Source organism: Takifugu rubripes, chromosome 7 (genome assembly GCF_901000725.2).
Source record: "Takifugu rubripes chromosome 7, fTakRub1.2, whole genome shotgun sequence".
NCBI classification, from domain to species: Eukaryota; Metazoa; Chordata; class Actinopteri; order Tetraodontiformes; family Tetraodontidae; genus Takifugu; species Takifugu rubripes.
In genome coordinates, this window is record NC_042291.1 from 12,083,791 (window position 1) to 12,108,068 (window position 24,278).

At 50.1% G+C, this 24,278-nt stretch overlaps 1 protein-coding gene across 2 annotated transcripts in view; it reads right to left on the minus strand.

Moving 5' to 3' along the window:
- ptprub (protein tyrosine phosphatase receptor type Ub) overlaps nt 1-24,278 on the minus strand; it is a 100,895-nt gene that overhangs the window by 18,275 nt on the left and 58,342 nt on the right. For both annotated transcript variants that reach the window (XM_029838485.1, XM_011605552.2), the window contains exons 4-16: nt 23,865-23,946; nt 21,770-21,885; nt 19,946-20,120; nt 17,870-18,163; nt 12,537-12,854; nt 11,787-11,896; nt 9,575-9,776; nt 8,128-8,230; nt 7,776-8,049; nt 4,977-5,013; nt 2,944-3,082; nt 1,778-1,932; nt 1,495-1,682 (exon numbers count right to left, since the gene is read on the minus strand). In XM_029838485.1, the coding sequence (XP_029694345.1) occupies nt 1,495-1,682; nt 1,778-1,932; nt 2,944-3,082; nt 4,977-5,013; nt 7,776-8,049; nt 8,128-8,230; nt 9,575-9,776; nt 11,787-11,896; nt 12,537-12,854; nt 17,870-18,163; nt 19,946-20,120; nt 21,770-21,885; nt 23,865-23,946 (2,193 nt within the window). The remainder of the gene's footprint in view (nt 1-1,494; nt 1,683-1,777; nt 1,933-2,943; nt 3,083-4,976; nt 5,014-7,775; nt 8,050-8,127; nt 8,231-9,574; nt 9,777-11,786; nt 11,897-12,536; nt 12,855-17,869; nt 18,164-19,945; nt 20,121-21,769; nt 21,886-23,864; nt 23,947-24,278) is intronic.

The window sequence follows — 24,278 nt, forward strand, 5'->3', positions numbered from 1 at the left end:
AGGCTCCTCTTACACACACTCCTCCTGTTGTGTCTCCTTCCTTTGCCCCCCCAGATTCTCGTTTCTTTTCTTCTCCCTCTGCAGACACCAGGCTCACCGGCTAAACCAGCTCCAGAGACTGCGAACCTCATTAGGCCTTCTGTCATGGCAGAGGTCTTCTTCAGACCCTGGCGACCATGATTTATTCATACAGCGGTATCGGCGCGATACTGGCGCCTTTTTAACCTCGCTAATTAATTGCGGTGGGTGGTGCGCAGGGCACACGGATGATGTCAGCGGAGGATTGATAGCCTCCCTCTGCACTCCTTAAGACCTCTTTGAGTTAACGTTGCCTCTTTGAGCCACAACACACGCTAATTCCCCACCAGCTTCCATCAGCAGGGCCATTAAAGACAGTCGAACTGGAAAGTTGAGGCTCTTCATCACCCGTTCACCTTCACGGGGTCCCAAACTGTCACCCCTGTTCGCGACGTCATTATAATACCATCATCCAATTATCTGTGTGTTCTTTTCATGTCCTCATTAATGAATCCGTCTCTTCCGTCCACCAGTTTTCCGTGGCCCCCTCACTAACACCTGGAAACCGGTCCTCAGAGCACAATGTAACTCACTATGAGTTGCCTTGAGTTTGAAACAGGCTCTGTTGGCACCCAGTTCTCTGTTTATGGGAGCTAGATTATGACTTCCTCTAAAGCATCAATCTGTCTCCCAGCACAGGACGAATCCATCTGCTTGGTTGAAAGGACAGCATCCTTCTTTCCTGATCTTCTCCTGATGTGTCCTGCTTAACTTCCCTGTGAAATGTTAAGGAGGAATAATGGACTCAGCTGCAAAGAACCCTCCACTCATCAAATATATAAAGATCTGTCGGCACGCTGATGTGGAAGAGCGTGAACCAGAACAGGGATTTAACAGTCGTGCACAGTTTGCCCTGGGGCAACACGCTCCGAGCTGAGGATGAAACGGCGCGACCGCGGCGGCGGGAGGTTAAAACAAGGTTTGTTTTTCACACGGTCGCTGACTTGAGCAGGGCGCCCGGGACACGTGGGGGAGTCTTGGTGTTGTGCCGCCGTTGTTCCGCAGCGAGAGCAAAGCACTTGGCAAGCCTCTAAAGATGACCTCGGGTCACAGATTTACAGGTAGACTGACAAACTGGATCTGAGAGGAGGCCTCAGGAGAGAACTAGGACCACTTCCAGAGATGAAGCCTTCCAGTTGCCATGGAAGCACAGAAAAACCCTCTAGAGCTGAAGCCCCCGGCTGCTGCTGTTGCACAGTCAAGCTGCTGTGCAACCAAAAGACGGAGTTTAATAATTGATTTTAAGTTATAAGTAAAAAACAGAACATAGACTGAGTATTAATGCTGTGTTTCACCTTCAACTACGTCAAAACTCTGGATACTCGATGGCGAGCGAAGCAGGCGTGCGCTGTCAGAGTGTGTGATAGTCGCCGTCTGCTCGGGGCATGGGGGAGGAGTGTTAAAGCGCCCTTTCACCTCATACTCCTGTTTGAAGCCGTAGCCCTCGGCGGTTTTCATCTGGTTGATGTGCTGGAGAAGGTCGGCCACGCGCACGGCGGGGTGCAGCTGCCCCGTGTGGTAGGGCGAGCCTTTGCGTCCGCACTGGTGCCTCGGGGACCCTCCCAGCAGGCTGCTGGCCTCGTTCACCAAACTACGGCCGTCGCCTGTGACAGAACGGGATGGAAATTAGACGAGCGTGTTGAGTTGAGCGTGCGGAGACGAGCGTCTCGTAACACGCCCCAGACGACATCAGTCCTACCGCGTGTGCCACAGGTGTGGGCATCCATGAAGGAAAGGGCCATCCTTTCGTCTTCTTGCAAGGTGCTTTGATCTGTGAAACTACGTTCCATGGAACCCAGGTGACTCTTCTCCTGCCGGTACGTTATGGGCGTCTTATTCATGTTGACCGGTTTCCTGATCAGGAGCCAATAAAACGTGGAATTACAGAGAGAAACGGGAAATAGAGCAAGAGGAGTGTGGACAAATGAGGAGAAATGACTGGCAGCTGGAACAAAGGCGCGTAAACGATGGCTGGGAACAAGAATGAGGAGTGGGGGCATCACTTACGGATAGTAAGAGCGATTGTCCCTCCTGGCGAGAACGCGGGGCAGGAGGAAAATAATCAAAAGAAAGACGAGACGTGCGGTAAAAGCCGCGTCAGCTGAAGGCAGAACGCATCGATTACAGTGAGACTGAGGACGTTCGCAGAACGAGTTCGAGCAGGTGCCGACAGGCCAGACCCGAGCAGATCGGTAAAACGCACCTCTCCTTCCATTAAGTACGTCTCAGCCCGACACTTCGGGGGTCAAACAAGTTTTTTTTTTTTTCCCCCCGACGCTGCAAATTCAGAGATCAGTTGTCAGTTCATGAGACCAACATTATTCAATCGCAGCCCCGAATGATTAGCTGGAACTCCCCGTTTAAAATGGAAGGACTTTTTAGCTTTCAGCCAAATATTGTTTAACAGGTTAAAACTGAATTTGGCCCGGAGCCGCCACCACTGCTAAGTAAATACCGAAGAGTATTACATGGTCTGAAGTGGACCTGTGGGATTACCGGCTAATAATCTTCAAAAGTACACCTTTTCCCTACCAATTTCCATCTCATTTATGGGTCAGCCCTCTGCTTGGGGTCTCTAATTAGGCGCCTAATTGAATTGTTTCTGCTGCTAATTAAACACTTTACACTCAGATAGGCGCCATGGGTGAGAACTGCTCGGTCCCACTGGCGCAGGGCGAGGGGGAAGACGCCAGAGCTGCTCTTGCTGCTCCATCCCTTGGTGATTTTTACGAAACCTCAGCGCGGGAAAACGGACGCGACTTCTGAATTCCTCCGAAAACAGAACCAGGAGAGGGAAAGCAGCGCGGAGGCGGGATGTGATGGTGCAGAATGGGGCGGACGCTGCAGCCATGGGTGGTGGTTTACCCTTTCTTAATGATGATGATGACGGCCCCCAACAGAAGGATGAGAACCACCAGGCCTCCAGCGCACACCCCCAGAATCAGGCCCATCTCCTCGGAGTGCTGGGAGACCTCCAGGGCCTTGCGCTGGTCTTTGCACGCCGCTAGGAGGGGAAAACACACACACACACATACACGTGTACAACTACAAAATATACACAACTTATATTGTTATTAACCAAGAAAAAGGAGTAAGAGAGTAAAAGTTGGGCTTTCAGAAGGAGATTAGGGGAAATTTACGTAATGGAGGAGCCACACAGAAGCAGATCGTGGAGTTTAATCAGCTCCAGTTTACCTGCATTAGCTGCCAGTTGGGTTTCCTCTGAGGGAATCATTTCATAGAAATGATACATTAGTTAGCTGGCTGTTATTATATTTACATCATACTCAGATGCAAAAACCTGCCGCAGGGTCACAGACTGAGCACGTGTGGTTCCCAGAACGCGCGTGTGTGTATAGACCTGCCCTCCAGGCCTTAATACCCCTGAAATCAGCCCAATGGAGCAATGTTTCTGGAGCAGGCCTGAGGACAGAGTCCTTTCCTGCAGCCCACTGGGGCAGGGTCTAATCTGGGGCAGAGCAAAGAGAGGAACAGCCACGAATGCCAACTCCACATGTCTCATTGTGCCGTCTACCTTAATTCTACCCTGAAGTTTAGAGGAGGGACGTGACTATGGCTGATCCAGGTGCACCTGAGCACGTGCTACCTGTTTTCTGCTCAACAGCGCACATGCAAATGAGGAGGGGAAAAATTGATTTCGCCATGCTGACGTTTTAGACACATAACACGCTTTCGCCACATTTAGCCTCGCAAATTTCTATTAGGCCCAACACGAGCGGGAAATAGATTTCCGCATGAATCCATGCACCTGCCAGCTGCCCAATGGTGGAAATTGGCACTTAGAGGGGAAATGGAGGCGTATTGTCGTGCTGAGCCTGCCAGAGGATCCTTAATTAAACTGTCACCTGCAAGTTGAAATGTAATCTCCAGCTTTGTTATCCACGCCAGAATATTTGCCTCCACCCCACGCCTGTGATGGGCTTCCTGATAGAACGGCTCAGGATCCAGCCATGCAGGGGATGTGGCAGCGGCAGGAGGGAAAGGGGGGTCACATACCGCTGCCGACCGACCTCTGACCCTGTCACAGCAGATTTCCCTTATTTTGATGCTTTTAAAAAAATATTATTTGCTCGTCCTCAGTACGGATGATGTAATGGTCGTAATCCACATTTTTTCCCCCCTTTTTTTCTTTCAACGAGCTGCATATTTATTCACGTGAAACTCCTCTGAATGTTCAGCGCTTCGGGGAAAAGAGGTCTGATTATAATGAATAAATCCCCGACCGAGTGTCTGCGGGGGGACAATGGAACGGCCTGCTTCCCTCGTCTTCATACACATGGACAATCTCATTTTTTTTCCCGTTTTTAAACGTGCAGAAGATGCTCTGCCCAGACAATTCACTTGTGAGGCCCCCGCTGCTTCCGTTCCGAGCTCTGCTAACTATATATACGTGGCTTTTATTCTCTGGGATCTGACGGTGCGCTGCGGTGGAGGGGCTCTCTGCCGCCAGGACTTAGAGTCAATTTTCTTGCCCTTTTCTCATCCCTTTGAATCCTGAAGACGACGTGTGGGGGGGAGGAGAAGGAGGGGGAAGCCGAGGTGGCCCCCATTCGGAGGTTTTGATGTGGAGGACATTTGTGGACGGAGCTGAGGTCAAAGCCTGCAGAGAAGGCCTTCGAGTGGGCTGACAATAAAGAAACAGGCTTTTGATATGGCGGGTCCCAGCGTCTGCCCCCGAATGCACCGGATGAAAGCCTGACCTCTAATCCCTCCCAGGGCGCTGCCCTTTTCTCACAAACCCGCTGCTAAACAACCAGAATGGAGACGGACTCCACACACCGAAGCCGACAACACTATCACAGATACTGTCTTCATCTCCTCCTTGATGATGCTTTCAAGGTCAGTGCGTGAGAACCGGACAGACTTTCTTTAATTACCTTTGCGGGCGATGCGGATGCAGTTTATTCTTGATTCCTGAAGAGGAAACACAGAGAAAAAAAAGGAATCAGAGGGGATTGATAGACTTTGGGAGGTCTAACTGACATTCAAAACAGTATTTCACTACTTAATAAACCCAATTTGATACAAAATTGACTAAATTTGAAGCAGTGGCAGAGTTCTTCTCTAAAAACAGCATGATTTGGTTCATGAGGGTGAAGCCACAGGGAGAATAACTCTGACTAAAAGGACAAATTGCCTCTGAGTGCGAAGGTCCTATTGACAGAAACAAAATTGCAAAAATATCTGAAAATCAAAGAGCTGTAGGTGTTTTAGTGAAGAGGGGGCGCTGAAAGGGAGCGAATATAATTAAAAGGACGGTTTCAGGTCAGCACACAGCCATGAAAAGGAATTAATTTTTACTGAAACCTCTGCTGATGACATCGCGGTGATCTGAAAGGGACCTTTGTCAAACTGCACTAATGAGATCCAGGACTGTAATCCAATTCCATCCTGCCACATCCCCAAGAAGATAGAGACACATTACCACATGGAGATTTACAGACGCTTGTCAAAGCACAACTGCGCCAATTATTGCCATCTGTGACGGAGTGAAAAGTGATTCAGAAGATCTCACTTTGTGGAAATCACAGGTTTGATCATGACTGATGGGCCGCTGCATGTGACAGGTGTTAAGACACTGGACTCATGCGCTGGCTCCGCAGCAGAGTTAACCTCAAACCTCAGTGAAGCTGGAGGAGCTGATGGTTCCTGCCAGCAGGTGGCACACCTGGGCTGCAAGACCAGCTGTAACACGATTTCTGTGTGGACATATTCCGAATCAAAATACAGCGGAGACATTTTTGGGTAATGGATCCATTTTGTTGGGTTCAAAGGGCTATTTGAGGGTTGTATTGTAGCTATGAACGTCCTCACAAAGGCAGGAGTACAAGAATGTGCGTGTGTGTGTGTGCGCGTGTGTTGTGTGTGAAGACGTAGCATTGGCTACATTGGGTTAATGTAGACAGGCCTCTGATTTAAGCCTTTCAAGCAGCTTTCTGACAGATCAATTCCAACTATTGTTGAGGCTAATTGTAGGTAATTAGCATGTGTGAATGATCGGGACAGTGGTCATTTATGGGTCCAAGGTTTCCAGAAAGCATTAAGTCTACAGTGAATTCTGCAGAGCACGCTCGCTCTGGGCTGATCCTCCTTTCTGTTGCCACTCAAAGCGGACATCCTGAAAGCAGAAATGACTCCCTCTGACCTCCATTTTTTGGGATCCGAGTCATGAATAAGTGCACACTCGGGGAAGAGCGGGGAGTACAGTGCGAAGGTACAAAAGCCATTTAGGAACCGCTGAACCTTTTCCAGCCCGCACAGCTGCCGCTGCCAAACCATGACACGTGTTTTGTGGGTTTTATAACGTGTCACGTGTCAACGCTTGACGGTGACCGCTGTCAAAACATCCGACCCAGGAAAAAATGATAGAAATGACATCATCAATGCCCCAGAACTTATTTTTAAGTGTCTCACTGCTGAAACTCCTTTTTAACACCCAATAGGCTCCCTCGCCGCTCTCGGAAGCTGTTGTCAGTTTATATTATCTCAATCCAAGCGAACCGAGCTAAATCGCCAGCTTCTCAACATACACAAGCGCTGCGCATCAAAAGAGGACCTATAAAGCCCACAACAAAGACTTTACGCTGACAAAGGGTCGGCCGTCTGCAGCTTCAAACGGAAATGATTTCTGTCACGCAAAACCGACACAGGGCCCCAGCCCACATTTCTGCAGCCTCTGCTACTGTATTTCCAGGCTAACGCGGCGCTGTCCGGAATGCCGGGGGATGGCGCTGGTTGGCTCATGGGTGCTGGCCCCCTGCCAGGCAAAACAAAACCTAATCCCATCCGCTGGTGAAGCTCGACCTCCCCTCATCTAATCCGGCTCTGGGCTGCCTGGCGGTGCGGAGCGGAGCGCTCGTGCTGCAGACCCTCTGCATATTTGTCCAACGTGTTGAGGAAAATAACTTGTTTCTGTCTGAACTGTATGTTCCATAAAAGAGGAAAAATAACTGGTGAGCACAGATGGTTACCGATGGCAACGTTTGCCTCCTCCAATCACCCCCCCTCCAACTGGGCCCAATTATCCTTGAGTAATTCCCTCACCCAGGAAGCAGCACGCCTTGTAATGGAATTAGGATAAAATAATGTGATGTCCCCGGGGGCAGATCGGAGTCCTGATGTGGGAAGGGCGGCAAAGCAGCTGCACGAATGCCACCAAGACAGCGTCGGTGAAGAAAGAACGGATGGGTCAGCGAAGTGAGGGTAAGCCGCAGGTGAGACGCCAAAGGAATGAACGCGACGCAGGGAAAGACGCAAAAGCGGAGCATAAATGGACTCGAGGAGGTTGTTGAGTAAATCCAGCTAATCAGAGCTGCGCTGGCTGGAAGTCATGCATCAGAGTAATTCCCTGATTCCGACGCGCCTCCCCTGCACAGAATCAAAGAGAGCAGCTGGAGAGGAACATATATCATTCCTAAACAGCTACACGGCGAGCTCGATGCCTTTCCTGCAGCAACCCTCTCACAGCTCAAACGCTCTTTCGAGGTTTGTGAGCCCATACAAAGCCAACTGTCTCGCGGCATCAGCCGCAGCATTAGCGAGCGCAGACGCTCATTAACACCACTCCATGCCGGCTTAGAATTGTCCTGAATACTAATGTCTACATTGGGCTGATGAAGTGCCGCCATCCCTGCTGCGGCGCCGCTGCCGCTGCTGCTGCTTTCCCCATCACTCACCCCTCTGAAGTTGCTCATGGCCTGGAAGTAGACCAGGTAGCTCTTGCGCGGGTCTAAAGGGCTGTTCCAGTAACCGTTGTAGGTGTGATTGTCCCCCACGGTGAAGGGGCTGGCCTCCGGGAGGCTGCTGGGCGGCAGCTCGGCCGTGTAGTAGTGCGGCGTGCCGCGGGCCTGGGCCTCTCCGTGGGACATCGGGAGCGGAAAGCACTCCTGCAGACCCAGCTCCCGTTTGACTTTCTTCCCCATCTCTTCTTCGACAACAACCTGGTACGTGCTAGACACGGACAGTCATTTTTAACATGCTACCCTGCCAAAAAAAACCAAAACATTTACTGCATTTACATCTCCTCACCTGACGGGGGCGCCTCTGCCCTGGGCGGGCCGCAGCAGGACGGTGATTGTGCTGTCGGTCTCGCTAAGGGGGGACGGCATGTCTCCATAATCAAAAGTGGGAGCTGAGGACACAAAGAAACACGCTTTATTGTCTAAACTTGATTTAATTAAGGCACACACACACACACACCCACACACACACACACACACACGGCCCATTACCAGTGCTCATTTAGAGAACTTAATTCAGTTAAAACAGAGTCAGCCACATAAACAAGTTCAGAGCCATCGCCACATAAATAACTGGCAGCAGTGATCCAGCCCGTATCTCATGTCCTCGTATCCATTTGACTGTCTGAACTTCCCGTCTCGTTATCTTGAATATAAATCCAATTAAAAGCCAAGTAAGTGAGGAGAAATTGAACGTTTTTGGGGTTTGTTTTTTCTTCCAAAGGACTTGGATCGAGAGATGCCAGAGCATTTCTCCTAAACGTTATTTGTCAAGCCGCTCGTGAATAATCGATTCTGATCGCATTAAATCATCGCCGGAGCAGGAAAAGACCTTCAGTCATTCAGGGGAAACTTGTTTGTCCGTTAAATCCCAACGGTTTCTGACCGTCTGATATCAGTCACATGAATGACGAGGGTGTGTGTGTGTGTGTGTGTGTGTGTGTGTGTGTGTACACTTTGTGGCGGGGTCTGCCTGAAGGCGGTGTTAGCTGCTAAAGGTGTCCGGGGTTTGCTAGCTGTCAGTGCCAATCTGAGAGCGGCTGGACGGGAGTGGATGTTCTGCACCGTGGGCCAGTGAAGGAGGTTGAGGATGATGAGCAAAGACTTCGGCGCTCCGTCTGCGGCCTGGCGTCGCGCCAGCGTTCTGCTGGGAGTTGTGATTGTGCACTAAATCTATAATTAAACCGACCTGACCTCCGTGTGCAGACACGGGAGGAGAAGAGCGAGTAAATACATACATTATGTGGGGAAGGGTGAGGGCAGCGGCGGCGCGGGTGAGTTGTAATCGCATCCCTTAACGAGCACAAATGCATCATTAAAAAGAAATAGAAAGGCGGAGGCGAGATTTCTATCACAAATAATAAGCTGGGAGACTCTCTGAGGTGAAATTCTGGTGCACAGAGCATCCTTCTTTACGCGCAGCACATCGAGACGTGTTGTTTCTCTGCCTTCAATGACTTAATTTATGTCTGGAGGACTGCAGGATGACAGTGTGTCACTGGTGTAGGGAGCGATAGGAATAGCTCTCGCACTCGGGAGGAACAGTTCCACAAGCGTGAGGAGAGAAGGATGAAAACAAGAGAAAAACCCAGATCCTAAATATAGCGCGCGCTGGGACGAGCGTACGCGGGAGAGACGCCTCGGAGTGGAGCTGCAACCTGTTTACGCCTCTATCTCCCAGGGTTCCCCGGCGCGTCCGGGAGAGCGAGGCATCAATGAGAGTGTGGCGTCCATACCTGAGATGTTAGTGGTGATTTCAGTCAGGGCCGTCTGACCAAACCCTTTAGCCGTGCGCGCTCGGACGGAGATCAGATAAGTGGTTCCCGGGTGGAGGTTGGAGAACATGTGGTAGGTCTCGTTCCTCAGCTTGGACACGGTCCTCCTCGGCCCCGGGACGTTGATGCCCGGATCAGACGATTCGATGCTCTGGTAGCTGATCTACTCCAAAGAAAAATAAGACGATAATATGCAGAATATATCAAACATGATTGGCTCTAATTTCTCCGGTTATGGTGGAAGAGAAACTCAGAAGTGGACTTTACTTCTCTGAGTCAAAAGTGACGATTTATAAATATCAAAGCGAATTCATCGACATTAGTCCCGCCGAAGCAAACCGCACCATTTCCATAAAACCACTCTGAACAATTCTCTGTCAACGTAATGCATTAGGAGGGTCAAGGACCAGACAGGCGCCGCGGAGGCAAAAAAAAGGGAGGGAAAAAAAGTGAATTGAAGTGAGTGAATCAATATGACTGAGTGTTTATGACTTCAATTAACATACAGAAATTGCTGAGAACAAGAGTCCTTTAAAAGTAAAGTTTTCCTCGTCTTTCCATCAGCGCCGCTCTCATGAGAAATTCTGCTCACGCGCCGAATTGTAAAAGGGAGCCGGAGTTAAAAACCGAAGACATAAACGAGATGACCTGGGCGAGCATAAAATGTGACAGAGAGTCCTACAGGCAGAAGAGCTGTTAATAAACACTCGACTGTCTATGCTCGTCACGTATTATTACACATCCCACACACACTTCAGCCGCACTTAAGCCAAAGCAGGGGGCTTCGCTGTTTATCATAAAGGCTTAATTCCTGATCATGTGAGGTGTGTGAGGCTTTGTGGGTGAACAAACACCGACCTGCCTGTTTCCTCCACAGAGGCCGACGTGATGTGGCCTCGGAGAGGCCGGCGGTTTAGTTAAGAGAGAAACGAAAAGGATTTTTATGCAGCTTTCTCCAGAAAAAAAACAAAAACAAACAAGCAAATAAGCATCTGTGGGGTCTTCACTTTACATGTCAAACCACCAATCCTGTTAAACAGCATCCCTGAGGCGACCTTGCTCAGGACGAGACATGAGGTCTACAGTAAAGCCAGATTCATCACCCCCGCGCAACTGTAAACACACGTGAGCCATTAAAGTGAAATGATCAGGGCTGCATGGAAGGCTGCCTAGACAAGGTCAGCGGATCTGGATCTGCAGGACAGGAAGGAAGTTTGGGAGTTGATGAACGGAGCGCAGGAGGAGGAGCTGCCTCCTTAGCCGCAGGAAAACCCAAAATTTAGCTGTTAAAACATCACTGCTGCAGCCGCCACCATGTACGCTTTAAATATGCAGGGAACGCAGGAACACAGGGAACGCAGGAACACGGGGAACGCAGGGAACACAGGAACACGGGGAATGCAGGAACACGGGGAACGCAGGGAACACAGGGAACGCAGGAACGCAGGAACACGGGGAACGCAGGGAACACAGGAACACGGGGAACACAGGAACACAGGGAACGCAGGAACACAGGGAACACAGGAACACAGGGAACACAGGAACACGGGGAATGCAGGAACACGGGGAACGCAGGGAACACAGGGAACACAGGGAACGCAGGAACGCAGGTCCTGTTCGCCTTTTTTTGTTTCCTTTGGGTTGAAATGAAACTGCAATTTTCAAATTTCCTTGAAAGGACTCTTTGTATTGGAGCCTGAAGAAGACAGACGGCCGTAGTTGTTATTCTCCACAGGAGAAAAACAGACATTTTATTAGCAGTTTGCGCAACAATTGTCCTCTCAGGGTTCTTTTCATGTTATGTCTGAAACATTTGAGTGTTTGACAATCAGCCTAATCAAGACTAAAATATTGTTGCCAATGCTTAATAAACAGCGAAATAACATTTTGCATGGATGAATGAAACTAAAACCTCTACATTTGTCAGGATCTCTCTCTCACACGCAAACACACACACACACTTGCACTTCTATCTTTGTGAGGACTATCTTCCCCTTCCTCACCCTTACGTCACAACCCTCAACCCTCTTCCCTTCAAACCACGTCTTGACTCTGAATAGTCTGTTGTTCCAAATGTCCATGGTTTCCTGAAAGTGTCCTCGCTTTGCTAGTAGAATCCATATTTTGGTACTCAATATGCAGCATATATAAGAAAACACACACGCGGACTCACCTCATATTGAGTAATAAGACCATTGGGCTCCACAGGCTCCTCCCACTTCAGGAAGATCATGTCATCAAGCGGGGTGAAGGTGAGAGACTCAGGCGCTATCCCTCCAGGAACTGTGAGGAGTTGTAATAAGAAACACAGAAAGAATGAGGCCGTTGCCCGCCCCCCCACAATCCCCCCGCTTCAATACAGTAGAAATGAACGCCGCAGTGCCTCAGAACCAGGAGCGGCGCGGCCCACTCAGACATCTAGAGAGCGGGAGGACAATTTCGTTTATGAAATGCATCAATTATGCAGCAGCGTGAGAGAGCGAACGCGTCAGAACGCGGCGTTTTCATCCGCTGTCAGTCTGAGATGAAACATATTAATGAACACGTCAGACTCGTGCTGTTAAACTGGCTTCAGCGGCTGACGGCAGCTCACATGCAGCTGATATTAGAGCGGGATAACACTTTTTTGTCTCTCGCCCAACATCGGGCGTGAGGAGAGGAAGCCCGTTCGGGCCTCTGGCTGCAGAACTGCTGAGTCGGCTCTTATTCTGGAGCGCCGAGGACGTGGAGCAGCAGCTTATGAGGGTGTGAATCTGTGATGTTTGCAGGTATGTGTGACTTTTAGCCTGTTGATTTGTTTGTTTCTGAACCTGCAGACAACATTTCAGTGTTATTTATTTCACTGGTGTAAATGTTAAAGGGCTCTAATTTATCTCAGTCTCTTGGGTGACTCCGCTGCTCCCAACTTCCTCCTGAGACTTACTGTCCTCGTCGGTCTGGAAGGTGACCTCTCTGCCCTCCTTCTTCCCCTCCGGGTTGGCCAGGGACAGACGGACGTGGACGCTGTGGTAGGGTGGCAGATCACGCAGCATGAAGCGCGAGGCGTTGTGCTCCACTGCCAGGCACTCGCGCACGGTGGTGTTGTGGCCTCCGCCGCCTCCCGCCGTGGTGTAGCGGTAGCACAGGGACACTGAGTAGGTGTGGCAGCGTGTCAGGTTGAACGCCAAGCTCTCCCACTGCAGAGACAGCTGCCGGGGCTGGATGTCTGTGGCGGCGAGGCCCCGCAGCGCACGCATGGGCTCTGGGCGGAGGGATATCGGAAGACAAGAGAGCCAATTAAAGGAAAAAAATCTAAAGTTTTTCAAGTATACTTTTAACCCCCCGAAAAAAACACCAAACATTTCACTCTTCAAACTGTTTTTCTCTTTCAAGATGATCTATTAAAGCGCAGCCGCGTGGGCTCCCAGTTTTCCACATCAATTCATGGAGGAACGGGACTCTGCCGTCATGAATATTTAAATCACATGAGTGACAGCTTGAAATTAAGACTGCAGTGTGACCCAGAACAGACATCTCCAGTGCCCGTGTAGACTGTTTATATATGGAAAGAGAGGGGGAAAACATTAAAGAGAGAAAAAAAAGTTTGGCGGCAAGAAACTTGACATTAGTGCCGGGATTTGAGTGATTAAAAACCTTAACGAATAAAGGAGGAAGCACCAGAGGGAAGGCCAGAGCGCTCCTGAGGTGAACGTCCTTGTGCTCTTCCTTGTTGGAGATAAAGAAGGTATTTGTGCTTTCTTGGAAACAGATTTTTTCTTAAACATTATTTTTTTACAGTGGTTTCATTTAACGTGAACATCACCGAAGTGCACGGCCGCTGAAATGACCTCGCAAACTTTAAAATGACCTGAAGAGCTTCACAAATCTAAAGATAAAACACAAACCAAAGACGGAGGTCAGCTCGCCCGCATCCCCCCATTGGCAGAAAGCCGCTCACGCCAACTACGCTAATTAATGAGCCAGGCTGCGGGTCTCTGTCCCACAACCATCTCGCGGCTCCGCTTCTTTGCCCCCGGGGGTGTAATCCACACACAGAAACACCAGCGCGGCTCGCGCAAGGGCGCTAGCGTCCGCCGGAGCCTGTTACTGCCGGGTCACGGCGATGGCTGGTCACATATTTTTAGAAAAGCAGAAAGCTGAGCCTGGTCACTGCTGGGTTAACCTTCTCCCAGTCCGCCTGAAAGGACAACCAGCCGATATCCTCCTCGAGGAGAACGGCTGAAAAGAGACAGAGATCCTCTTTACGCGGAGGCACAGAGCGGCCAGTGTTCAGGAGGACCTCTGCAACTGCGGGAAAAAAAGGGATGAGTTGATCCAAGGACATCCTCTGCATCAATGGATGTATTTATCCACTCGCAGCATAATCAATGCCCTTTTACCACGTAATATGCAATCTAATATTCTACAGCTGCGCTCCATTTATGGGACAAGTGAAATAATGGGTCAAAGATGGAGGGATGACGGCAGACAAAGTGGGAGAAATGAGAGGAGTTTGAGGTTACTGGCCAAGGTCTTCGTTCCTTCACAGACTCCAACCCACAGTGGGACTGTCGCCACAGCGCTGGCTGGTGTGGGGAGATGAAATAAGATGCCTAATGAATCACTGGGCGCGGGTGATCGCTTTCACATAAGAGTTAGCTTAGAATATGAAGATTAGAGGAGATCTGGAAGCACACCAGGACGACAACACAGCAGAGATTTGCTGTGTAAAACACTCATCCGTCACCTCTCCATCAGGGGTGTTTTGTGATTCCCACTCAGTTCCTCCTCCCTTCTCCCAACTAACTTGCATAAATTAGCATGCTAGCTAGCTCATTTAGTTTTATTCTGTCTTCTTCCTCTTTTTTACTTTAAAGCTTGAGTTTGCTTTTTGCGGGGTGCAGTATAATAAAGATATGGTTTCGGCTGTAGCTTCAGCCTTCTTCGGAGCTGTCATCTGCTCAGTGACGCGTGTCTAAATCCAGCGGACTGGGCCATCATGAAAAAACACCAGATCCACACAGCAGTAAAACCACACATGAAGCAACCCGAACACTCGAAAATCACAGCAAAACACACCCATGAAATGCCATCTCATATATGAAATCCCATGCAAATCCTTCGGTAAAACCTACTTCCAAGAAACGAGAAGCCTATTGAGCACCTGGAAAAGGACCAAACCAAATGCCATAACAGCCGTAACAGATCCCTGACGAAAGGAACGACCACATCATGGACTGGGACGAGGGACTGGGACCTTATACTAGCTACCAGTTTAGCAGGCTAGCTACCCTCACTCAGCATAATCTGCAGTTTAACCAGCCTGTTGGCTTTAGCATTTGAGGCAAGCTTTGTTCAGGCTAATAAATGGGCAGCAAAGGTTAACCCAATGGGCTGCATCCAGCCAGAGACGTTAGCATTGTGTTGCTCAGTATTCCTTAAGATTGTCTTAATGGTGCGATTGATCAGGACATAGAGAGGGCCCTTTAAGTGCTGGCTTGATGAAAGTGCCGCCAGCGGGGCCACAGTGTGCTCATTGTGGACTTCCTCAAAGTGGATGTTTGTGAAGGCCCCTTCCCCTCGCCTCGCCACCCTCATCTGAATGCAACAGGCGCCGATCTTTGGCTACCAGTGGCATAAAGGTGAGGGCACTCTGCCGCTCTACGCAGATTGGAAGTCCGAGTAGTTGTGACAGTCTTTTGTTTATTTCCCCCAAGCAGGACAGGGCAGAGCTTCTTTTTTTGGGAACGCCACAGTACATTTGTGCATCCTCTACACACACACACACAATAAAAACACACATCCATTCAAGCACCGTGGACATACATGTTACAGGAATTCCAGCTCAAAGTGTGCGACTTGATTAATGGCAGGGCACTTGTCTCGCCTAGCGTGTCTAAATCTACTCAGGTTCTTTCAAAGAAAGGCAGCTCAATGACCCAGCGGCAGGTGGCGGCCCATTAACGTGGTTCAGGGACCTCCGGCGGTAAAAATATTCCACTTTCTTCCCTGATATACTTGAGGGCCTTGCTGCTATTCACGGGCCAATAGGAGGCCGCGTTCACAATCACAACTATGTGTTCTACAGAGACCGACAAGACCCGAACACCGCAGACAAAAACCAGAGCAGGTGAGTGTGGACCGCCTTAGCATCTGCAGGAGACCTTTAAGCAAAGCTACGTCAGTAACCAGAGTAATGGAGCCAACAGCGCGGGGGGAGGGGGCTCATCTGGGTCCAAGAGGGGTCGGCGGGACCACTGTGGACCAGATGGTTTGAAGGTTAGGTCAGGAGAGCTCTGGGACCCCGGTGGTGATTCGGGTCTTGGGTGAAGGAGGTCTCCAACGCTGCGGGGTTCCACGCCCGACCCGCACGGATGGGGGTGTCGGGCAGAGAGGGAGGGGCTGGGAGCAGAGAGCCCAGTCACACAAATTCTACACAAAAATAACTCAGATCAGCCTGAAAAGAAAAAAAAAAACTGGATTTCACTCGCACCTCCGCTCCGTCGGCCCAGTTCTGCATTTAAATGCGCCGCTCGGCGCCTCGGCCAACACGAGCCGCATTTCTTATCCCACACATGGTTGAACAAGCTAATGTCGGCGTGGATGGCAAGTGGAAATACATCATTAGAGGCAAACAGCGATAGCAGCGACGCACAAGCAGCAGTTTGCATATGCCATAAATCCTCTGTTCCTTCACCTCTCTCATTGGGAAAAACTACGCTCTCTCCCACGTCTGCACGCCCACGCCGCCGCGCTCCCTTCGCCATCTCCTCTCGCTGTTGACTGTGTTTTCTTCAGTGATTTTCGGTGTCTCCCGAGCTGCGCGGGGGGGGGGGGGCAGAGGGATGGCGGGAGCGCTCACTCCCGGTGTTTGATGAATGAGGGGCGTCTCTGGATGTTGGGGAAGGAGAGGGGCTTTAATATGTCAGCAGAGGGGAAGGGGGGGCAACAGTGGAGCAGCGTGTGTGTGTGTGTGCGTGGGGGTAACATGAGGGATGGTGTATGGCAGGAAGGGACCGTCGGGCATAGACAAGAGTGATGACCAGAGAAGACAAATGTGCGCGGCGCCTCTGGGTGAGGCGCTCCATAATGTGCACCCGCGAGCGCGACGTGCGCGCCACAGAGGCGGGCGAGTAACGAGCGCCTGCATCTGGTTCCACATTTCACAGGACAGCGTCAGCGATTAAGTTTTCAGCGACGTCCGAGTCGACGGACGCCGATGATTCGCCCCCGACGGCCGCTGTGGGCACAGATGCGGCGTCCAGCTGGACACGTGCGGAACGGAGAGGAATCAGGCGGGAAGTCTGCGGAACGCCAAGGAAGTCGGCTTTTACCCGCCCTCACTTTCTCATGGACGAATCAGACAGATCTGAAGGCTTCACTCCAAATTCCAACCGGCAGATTCCGACTTTTATTGATCACTTATAGAGGGTTTTGACCCGCCACCACACAGTCGTTGGTCCCGAAGCCTCTCGTCAGCAGCAGATCCCGGCGCTCCCAGCCCGCTGCTATCTCTTAAATAACCGTCAAGCCAATATAACCACACTGACGGAGGAAAAAGCCCCCGCCCCCGTCACCCCTCAGGTCTGAGGACGCCAGCGATAGCAGAGCGAGCGCGGCGCTTTTGATGAGATAAGTGTATGCAGCAGACGACTCCGACCTCGTCTATCAGCCCCGCTCTGATTGAATTTCAGCAGATTATCATGAAAGATGCGGCGCCCTAATGTAAGACTCTCTCAAGTTGGAGAGCGTGACACTTCGGGACTTTTTTTTTTAATCTAAAAGAACCATACACGGTCCCCACAAGAACTGCTAATGCCTTTATTTCAGGTATAGGTTCTCAACCATAACATATACCTGCATAAACACAACAGCGTGGACGGCGTCGTGGTGGTGGGCGTGTCTCTTCAGTTTAATTAAATACCTAATGAGCGCATGTTTCATGGCGGCAAACGTGCACCTCTGAATCTGAATGACAGGAAATATGTGGCCTGCAAACATAATCAGGCCTATTAAAGCACTAATGACTGTTAATGGTTGATGTCAGGAGTTGAAAATAATATATAATTCCAGGTGTTTCATATTTTAAACTCGACTTCAACGTGTTAATGGAGTCAGAGCGCAGTCTCCTTGGTTTCCCAGCAACCACCTCTTAAAAATGGACCGGGGGGGGCAGGTTCTTCCAGAAAAGCTCAGAGAACCAGGGTTTGTCTCAACAATCGGAGCTCAGCTGGGGCTCAAACCACCTTGTGCTGTTTTCAAGCCCGTCTCGCTCACCTGCACACTTGGTTCTGCTCACAAGTGGCGGCCCCGGCGGCCCGGTGCCCCCCTCGCCGGGCCGGGTCAGCAGCACGCTGATGTGGTACTCCGTGTCGGGATCTAGGTGCCACAGCTTGTAGGTGACCATGTTGACGGCGTGCACCTCCGACCACGGCGACTGGCTGGCGCGGTACTCGATCTCCTTCCTGATGATGGGGCCGTCCCCCAGGATGGAGTTGGTGTTCAGCTGGACGATCAGGTACGTGGAGCCGGCGCGCAGCAGCTGGGGCGGCGCGATGGGGGACGGAGGCACTGCGGGGAGAAACAAAATCATGGAACTTTCGCTTCTGTTTTTCACTTAAAACCCGTTTAATGAGCTCGGTGAGGTGCCCGACAGTCTGGGAGGCGAAATTAAACTATTCATTTTGTTAATAGGCTGAATCGGAGAAGACTTCTCATTAGAGTCCACCAAGTCTTAAAGGAGTCCCCAGAGTCCGCAGGGGGCGCGAAGGTGAATCTGCGTTCAAATAGCGGATTATTCACAGCCTTTAACGAGCCATTTAAAACCTCCTCCGCATTCAAGAGTGGAGTGAGAAAACAGCTGTGCAGAGAGAAGAGCGAGCGTGTCGCCGTGTCCTCACAGCTGGTCACCGCCGCTCCACCAGGGAGGAGACGTGCATCACTGTCAGCGGAGGACGCCGGAGCGAGGATTCATTTCAGAGCGCGCTGGTCAAACGTCGTTCACTGGCGGCTCCAAGTGACTGAACAATTACACGGATAACAGTGTGAGGGAGGCGAGGCGATGCGAAGGGAGAGAGGACAAAGAGAGGATCAGAGTTAGATCTGAGGCTGTGACTAATCCCTCATTCCCGCGGTGGCGCCTCCATCTTTCACGGCCCTCCTCCTCTGCAGGCTTTAGCGTTAGCAGAGCTTCACCTCCACTCTGTACTCGCCGCAGCTCATCTGCAGACTGTCAAGAGCCTCCGGAATGAAAGGCCACATTCAGGCCGGGCCCGAGCAGCCACGGGGGCCAGATTCACCTCGTAGCCCACATTCTTCCCGTTTCTGCCGTCTGACTTGTCTTTTTTTTTTAATGAATTTGCTACTTTGGTGTATTAATAGCTGCTGTTTTCATTGTTTTCCTCATTGTTTAGAACAACCCTCTAAAATAAATAATAAATAATAAATAATGCTCAGAGCAACTTTTCTCCTTAATTAAGGTTTTTAGATCCCTGAAACATGTCTTCAACTGTGCTTAGTAATGAAATATATTCATAGCTGCTGCGTGCTGGTGAGGCAACAGAGGAGGGGGAGAGGGAAACTTCTGAATATTTAAAAATGATCATAAAACCTTGTCGTTCCCAGTCCATCGTTAATGGGGATTCTTATTTTAATGGATGGCCGACGTCTGTTCTAATATTAAAACCATAAAGTCAATTTGAACATAAGTTCAGGATGAGCGGCGTCAAAAATCAAATGGTCTGAACTGGTTATAAATCAGAGGAAGGCAACGGCCACATGTGTGGAACGCTACTTTGCAGCCATAAATTGGATTTCATGGCCCTGTGTGAGTGTATTTCCCCACTCCCTCATTTAGTCACAGCTGCTTCTGCGCCGCTTTACTTGGGTAAAAACATCTCCATTCTCAGCGGCAACAATCGGCCCGGAATCACGAAACTTGAGCAAATCTGAGCTTCCGTAATACCCAGAGGGATTCATTTAATGCGTTAATAAAACAACGCTGTGTGTCTTTAACCACACGGGCGGCCGCTCGTGACAAAACAGTCGAATCTGGCAGCATCTCGCTCGCTCCATCTGAGAGCCATTAATGTTGCAGGTGGTTTCTTTAAAGTGGATTTTTGCCTACAAACTTGATGGTGTTGCTTCAGGAGAATTTAGATAAATAATTCATCCCGAGTGGGAGTCCTGTCCCGACTTCAAGCTATTTGATGAATAATAACAAATATCAACCTGAAAATAAGCACAAGCGGAGTTTTAGAGTAGGCAGGCTGGTCTCAACTCAGCTACGGCGTAATGAAGAAAAGAAACGGACTAAAAGAGAGCAATGGGAGAGGGCAAAATGAGAGTGTTTACCTTTGACAATGAGTTCAGCAAAGTTTGAGACCCCGGAGCCCCTGGAGGACTGAGTGACACACCGGTAAAGGTCTTGATCTGTCCGCTGGACATTGTCTAGCTGAAAGGACACCACGAAGCGCCGGTGACTCAGGTGCTTGACAGATGCTGTTGTTAAAATCTCGCCGTTGTGTCTCTGAGGGGGGAGAGGAGGAGAGGTCAGAGGAAACTGGGCGACTCGGGTCCGTCTTGCTCGCTGCCAGGAAAAGTTCAAGTGGACAGAAAATAAGCTTCTGGCAAGTTTCTGAGCCCCTACCCACAATGCAACACTGCAGTTTCCTCATTAGAATCTATCCGTGGAGATCTTTCTGGCATGAACGTGCTTTTTTAAAAAGTAGAAATGGCTTTAAATACTAATGTGGGTCAGTTCTCATTAGAAATACATCATTACTTTTCCTAAATTTTTGGCTAATTTCATTTAAACCGTGGGAGCATCTCTCTGATTTAATTATGGACTTTGGATGGCCGACCTGCTGTCATGAAAATAAATGAAATCTTGTTAGAATAGTAATGATTAAGGGGGCAATATATGCCATCTGTGCTGTCTCCTGTTGGAGCACAAGGTGCACGGCTCCATCCACAGTTGCTCTTTAATAGAGCGGAGGTTTAATTGGTTTAATAAAGAGGATAATGGATGGATAGCTGGGAGGCCGACGGTCAGACGCAGAGGCAGAAACACGCGAGTGTTGCGTGATGCTGTGGCACCAGTAAGGGCAGTTCTCAAAGAGCTCCACAGCATGAGAACCAGTCCAGCCCATATGGAACACACAGAAAACAGCTTTTCTAATCATGCCAGGTCAGTTTCTGCGTGAGAAATCTTGAATCCCAGGCGTGAAAGCCTGCGGGGACTAAAAGGCCATCGAGCCCATAAAGCGCACAAACGTCTGAGCTGATTGGGGCTAAACAGGCAGCAAAGGACAGGAGGGATAAAAATAACCCAACAAGCTGCTTCGCTGTTTCACACCTGCTTTTCACTGATGGGCTTGTTTGAACTGGAGGAAGGGGAAATCAAGATAAAGCAGGTTAGCACCAGAACGTTACCAAATCAATGTGGCTGCAGCTAATTGGCGAGGAGCCCACAACAAAATCTGCTATTCCATCGGGGTGTCAGACGAGGGGGCAGACAGGCGGAGCAGGAAAAGGGCAGAGCGACAGAACCCGAGAGTCCGAAGGAGAAATAAAGCAGCTCGGACGGACGTCAGGAGAAAGAGAGGCGGTGCTGAGCGTCGGGGGTTGTGATTCCACACGTGTCCCGGTGTCGCGCCGCCACCGAGGTCGGCCGTGATTAACAGTGGCCAGGTGACGGAGCGGGGGAGGAGGTGAGAGTGAGGGTGAGCTCTGATCCGTGGCACCATCCCAGACGGCGCGTTTCAGCTGACCTTCACAGAGAGACCCATCAGAGATCTGAAGTCCAGGACGCACAGACACGCGTTGCAAAGGGAGACGTGAAGAACGCGGGGAACCCTGTGACCCAATAAACAAGGACCGCTGCCAACGGAAGGAAGGTGAGGAGGCAGCGAGGTCCTGGACGCCTTCTCAGCACCGCTCAGGTCCATAAACCTCTCTTACCGGTGAAACAGCAAATAAAGGATCAGGCTTTAGAAGAGTTTATCTTCCAGATATACAGTTGTAGTTCTTGAAAATCTAAAATACCAGCCTGTCGAGGGTGCAGAACCGCCAAAACTAGCTCATTTTTCAGCTCTTCTGCCTCTTCTGGAGGAATAAATACAGCCGCAGGTGTCAACAGACACGCAGGTTGCTCCAGCTTTCACCTCCAGCACTGACCTCCAGCAGGAACCTCTCCGCCTCTGACGCCCGGCCGGCAGCTACACACTGGAAAGAAGCGTTTTGCCCGGCGTTGACCTCCTCATCTCCCAGCCTGGAGAAATGTGGTGCCTTATCTAAAGAGACAAAGGAGGGGGTGGGGGGAGAGCGAGGCGATCAAAAGATTCTATTACCTTTCAGCTACTCACAACGTCAGTCAAAGCGTGTTCTCATCAAAAGGACTTTTTTTGTCTGTTTTTTTAGGGACCGCCGCTGTTGGCTCTTTCTCCGGTGAACCGCGGTGGAACTCGACCATTTTTTAAAAAAAACAAAAAAAAACCCGAAGTATATTCTATGTGGTTTATTTATCTTATTACATTCTGCATTGATGCTCGAATAGAATAGACCAGAATAGAATAAAGAGAGTGGAATAAAATGAAAGGAATAGTTTTTCACCTCTGAAATACTCAAAAGAAGGTTTTTTTGTCATTTTTCTGGAATGCCAAAAACTCCTTTTGCAAGCTTTCTGCTCAGCAGAAGTGTTAAATTGAGGCCTACATTAGTAAAAAATTCTTTGCCGTGAATATTTCTTAAACTAAAGGTTTAATATGGACCTAAGCACAACTTACATAACTCTGCTCATGAATTTTAATGACGTTGAACACTGTTAAATAACTCCAGATGGGCAAAATCCTGCTAAGTTAATCAGCATATTTATTCATTTGAAGTCATATTTTTCTTATTTCAGAGAATATTTGTATATTCTGTTAACAACCTGCTGGCACGCGCAGCATCAAATCATGAAATAATGACTTCATGAGTATTATTAACGCTGTAAATGTGTTAAACGCTGATATACATCTTTGTTTCACCCAATGACTCATGACTAGGAACACAAATCTGCCAGCCGCCTTTATGAGCAGCGACCAGCCTCCTCTGGAGCTGTGAGCGAGGCCTCGCTCTTCCACACCTCACACTCAGTCCGCCATGTGGCGTGTTGGGCTGTCTAAGAGCGCGTGTGTGCCCCGCAGGTGGCCCCCGCCTTTCCTTAGAGCGACTCTGCCTCCTTCGTTATTCACACCCGAGAGCCAAACATAAACAAACACCAGAAAACAACCACCCAAAATTTGGCGAGAAGGGTGGCGCTACGCTGCTGAAGGTGTCAGATCGCATCCTCGGGACTCGTTAGCACAATACAGATTCTGCTCTTAGCTCTTTTTTTTTTTCTTCCCATAGAACTCGTGGAGTTTTTACAACCTTTGCTGTCTGACCAGGCGACCGCTCTCGCTGGGATTTTCACGCTTTTGCTCCGATCGCTGCCAAGAAACGCAGAGCAGCGGCGTGCCACGTTCGCGAGGCCTGCAAATGGTTTAATATCCGGGGAGGGCGCGTTTGGAAGATAACGGCTGCTGTCGCTGAGAAAAGAAAAACCCAAAATAAAACAGGTGACAGACGGAGCGCCGTGCAAAGTGCAGCAGAATGAGCGAATCATGTTCCCCGGCGCGTCCATGCGTACACGGCTTAAAAGTTGCCTTTGTGTCGGGAAGGAGGGTGGGTAAATATAAAGGAGACTAGGAGACAACAGTGTCCTGTCAGCTGCTAGGGACTTCCAGGTTTGAGCTGTAGCACCAGAGCGATGGTGACACCGAGAGACTCCGCGGAGCGACACCGAGCTCTGTCCCCAGGGCGCCGGCGCCGCTACCTTCACTCGTGTGAGAAGGAGGGGCACGAACTCCCCTCAGGCCCTGAGGCACAGCTCCTGCCAGGCTGGAGCTCTCTCTTTGAGCGCTAACATGAGGGAGGAGAGGGGCTGGAAGATCTCTGCTGATTTACAAACACACCCGGCTGTCAGCCGGGCCTGGAAGCGAAAGGGCGAGTTTGTTTTCAGGTGGCGGCGCTCGCTGGCATTTGAGTGTCAAAGTGATTTAATAGCACTTCTGCAGTGGCGGGGAGCCTCGGGACAACCCGCGGTTTTAATATAAAAGGTCGATAAGCCATTATTCCTCTCCTCATCCTTGTCATGTTCCGCGCCGCTCCGACACCCGTTTCCCCGCCCGGTCTGTTAAACCTTCTTCGCTTTCGTGTCATTTTCTCTCCAGTGTGTCCGGTAACTTACAGCAGGGGTAGTTGAGCACCATGATGTCGTCCATGGCGATGTAGCCCCGCCGCTCCCTGGAGACGGTCGCCTCGATCAGCACCTGCAAAGGTTCAGCGGACGTAAACGTTACGATCAAAAACTTCAGGAAAAACAAAAGAAAACAGGATAAAGTCCTCGGTGAGGCAACTAGCATGAAGGTATATTGGCCACGTGGTGACTAGAGGGAGGACGGAGCTCCATCCCATCCTGTGGAACAATAAGCTGGATGAGCGGTGGGCCCTCATGAAGCCTAATCAATATCAAATCACCATCACCGGTAAGACCCACAGAGTTATGAGACAGGGGGGTGATGTTTGTTTTCGCCGCTCCAAGGGCAGCCCAGCGTGAGCACGTTTGATCGAAGGCCAGATTTGAGTTATTGTTTCTCATAAT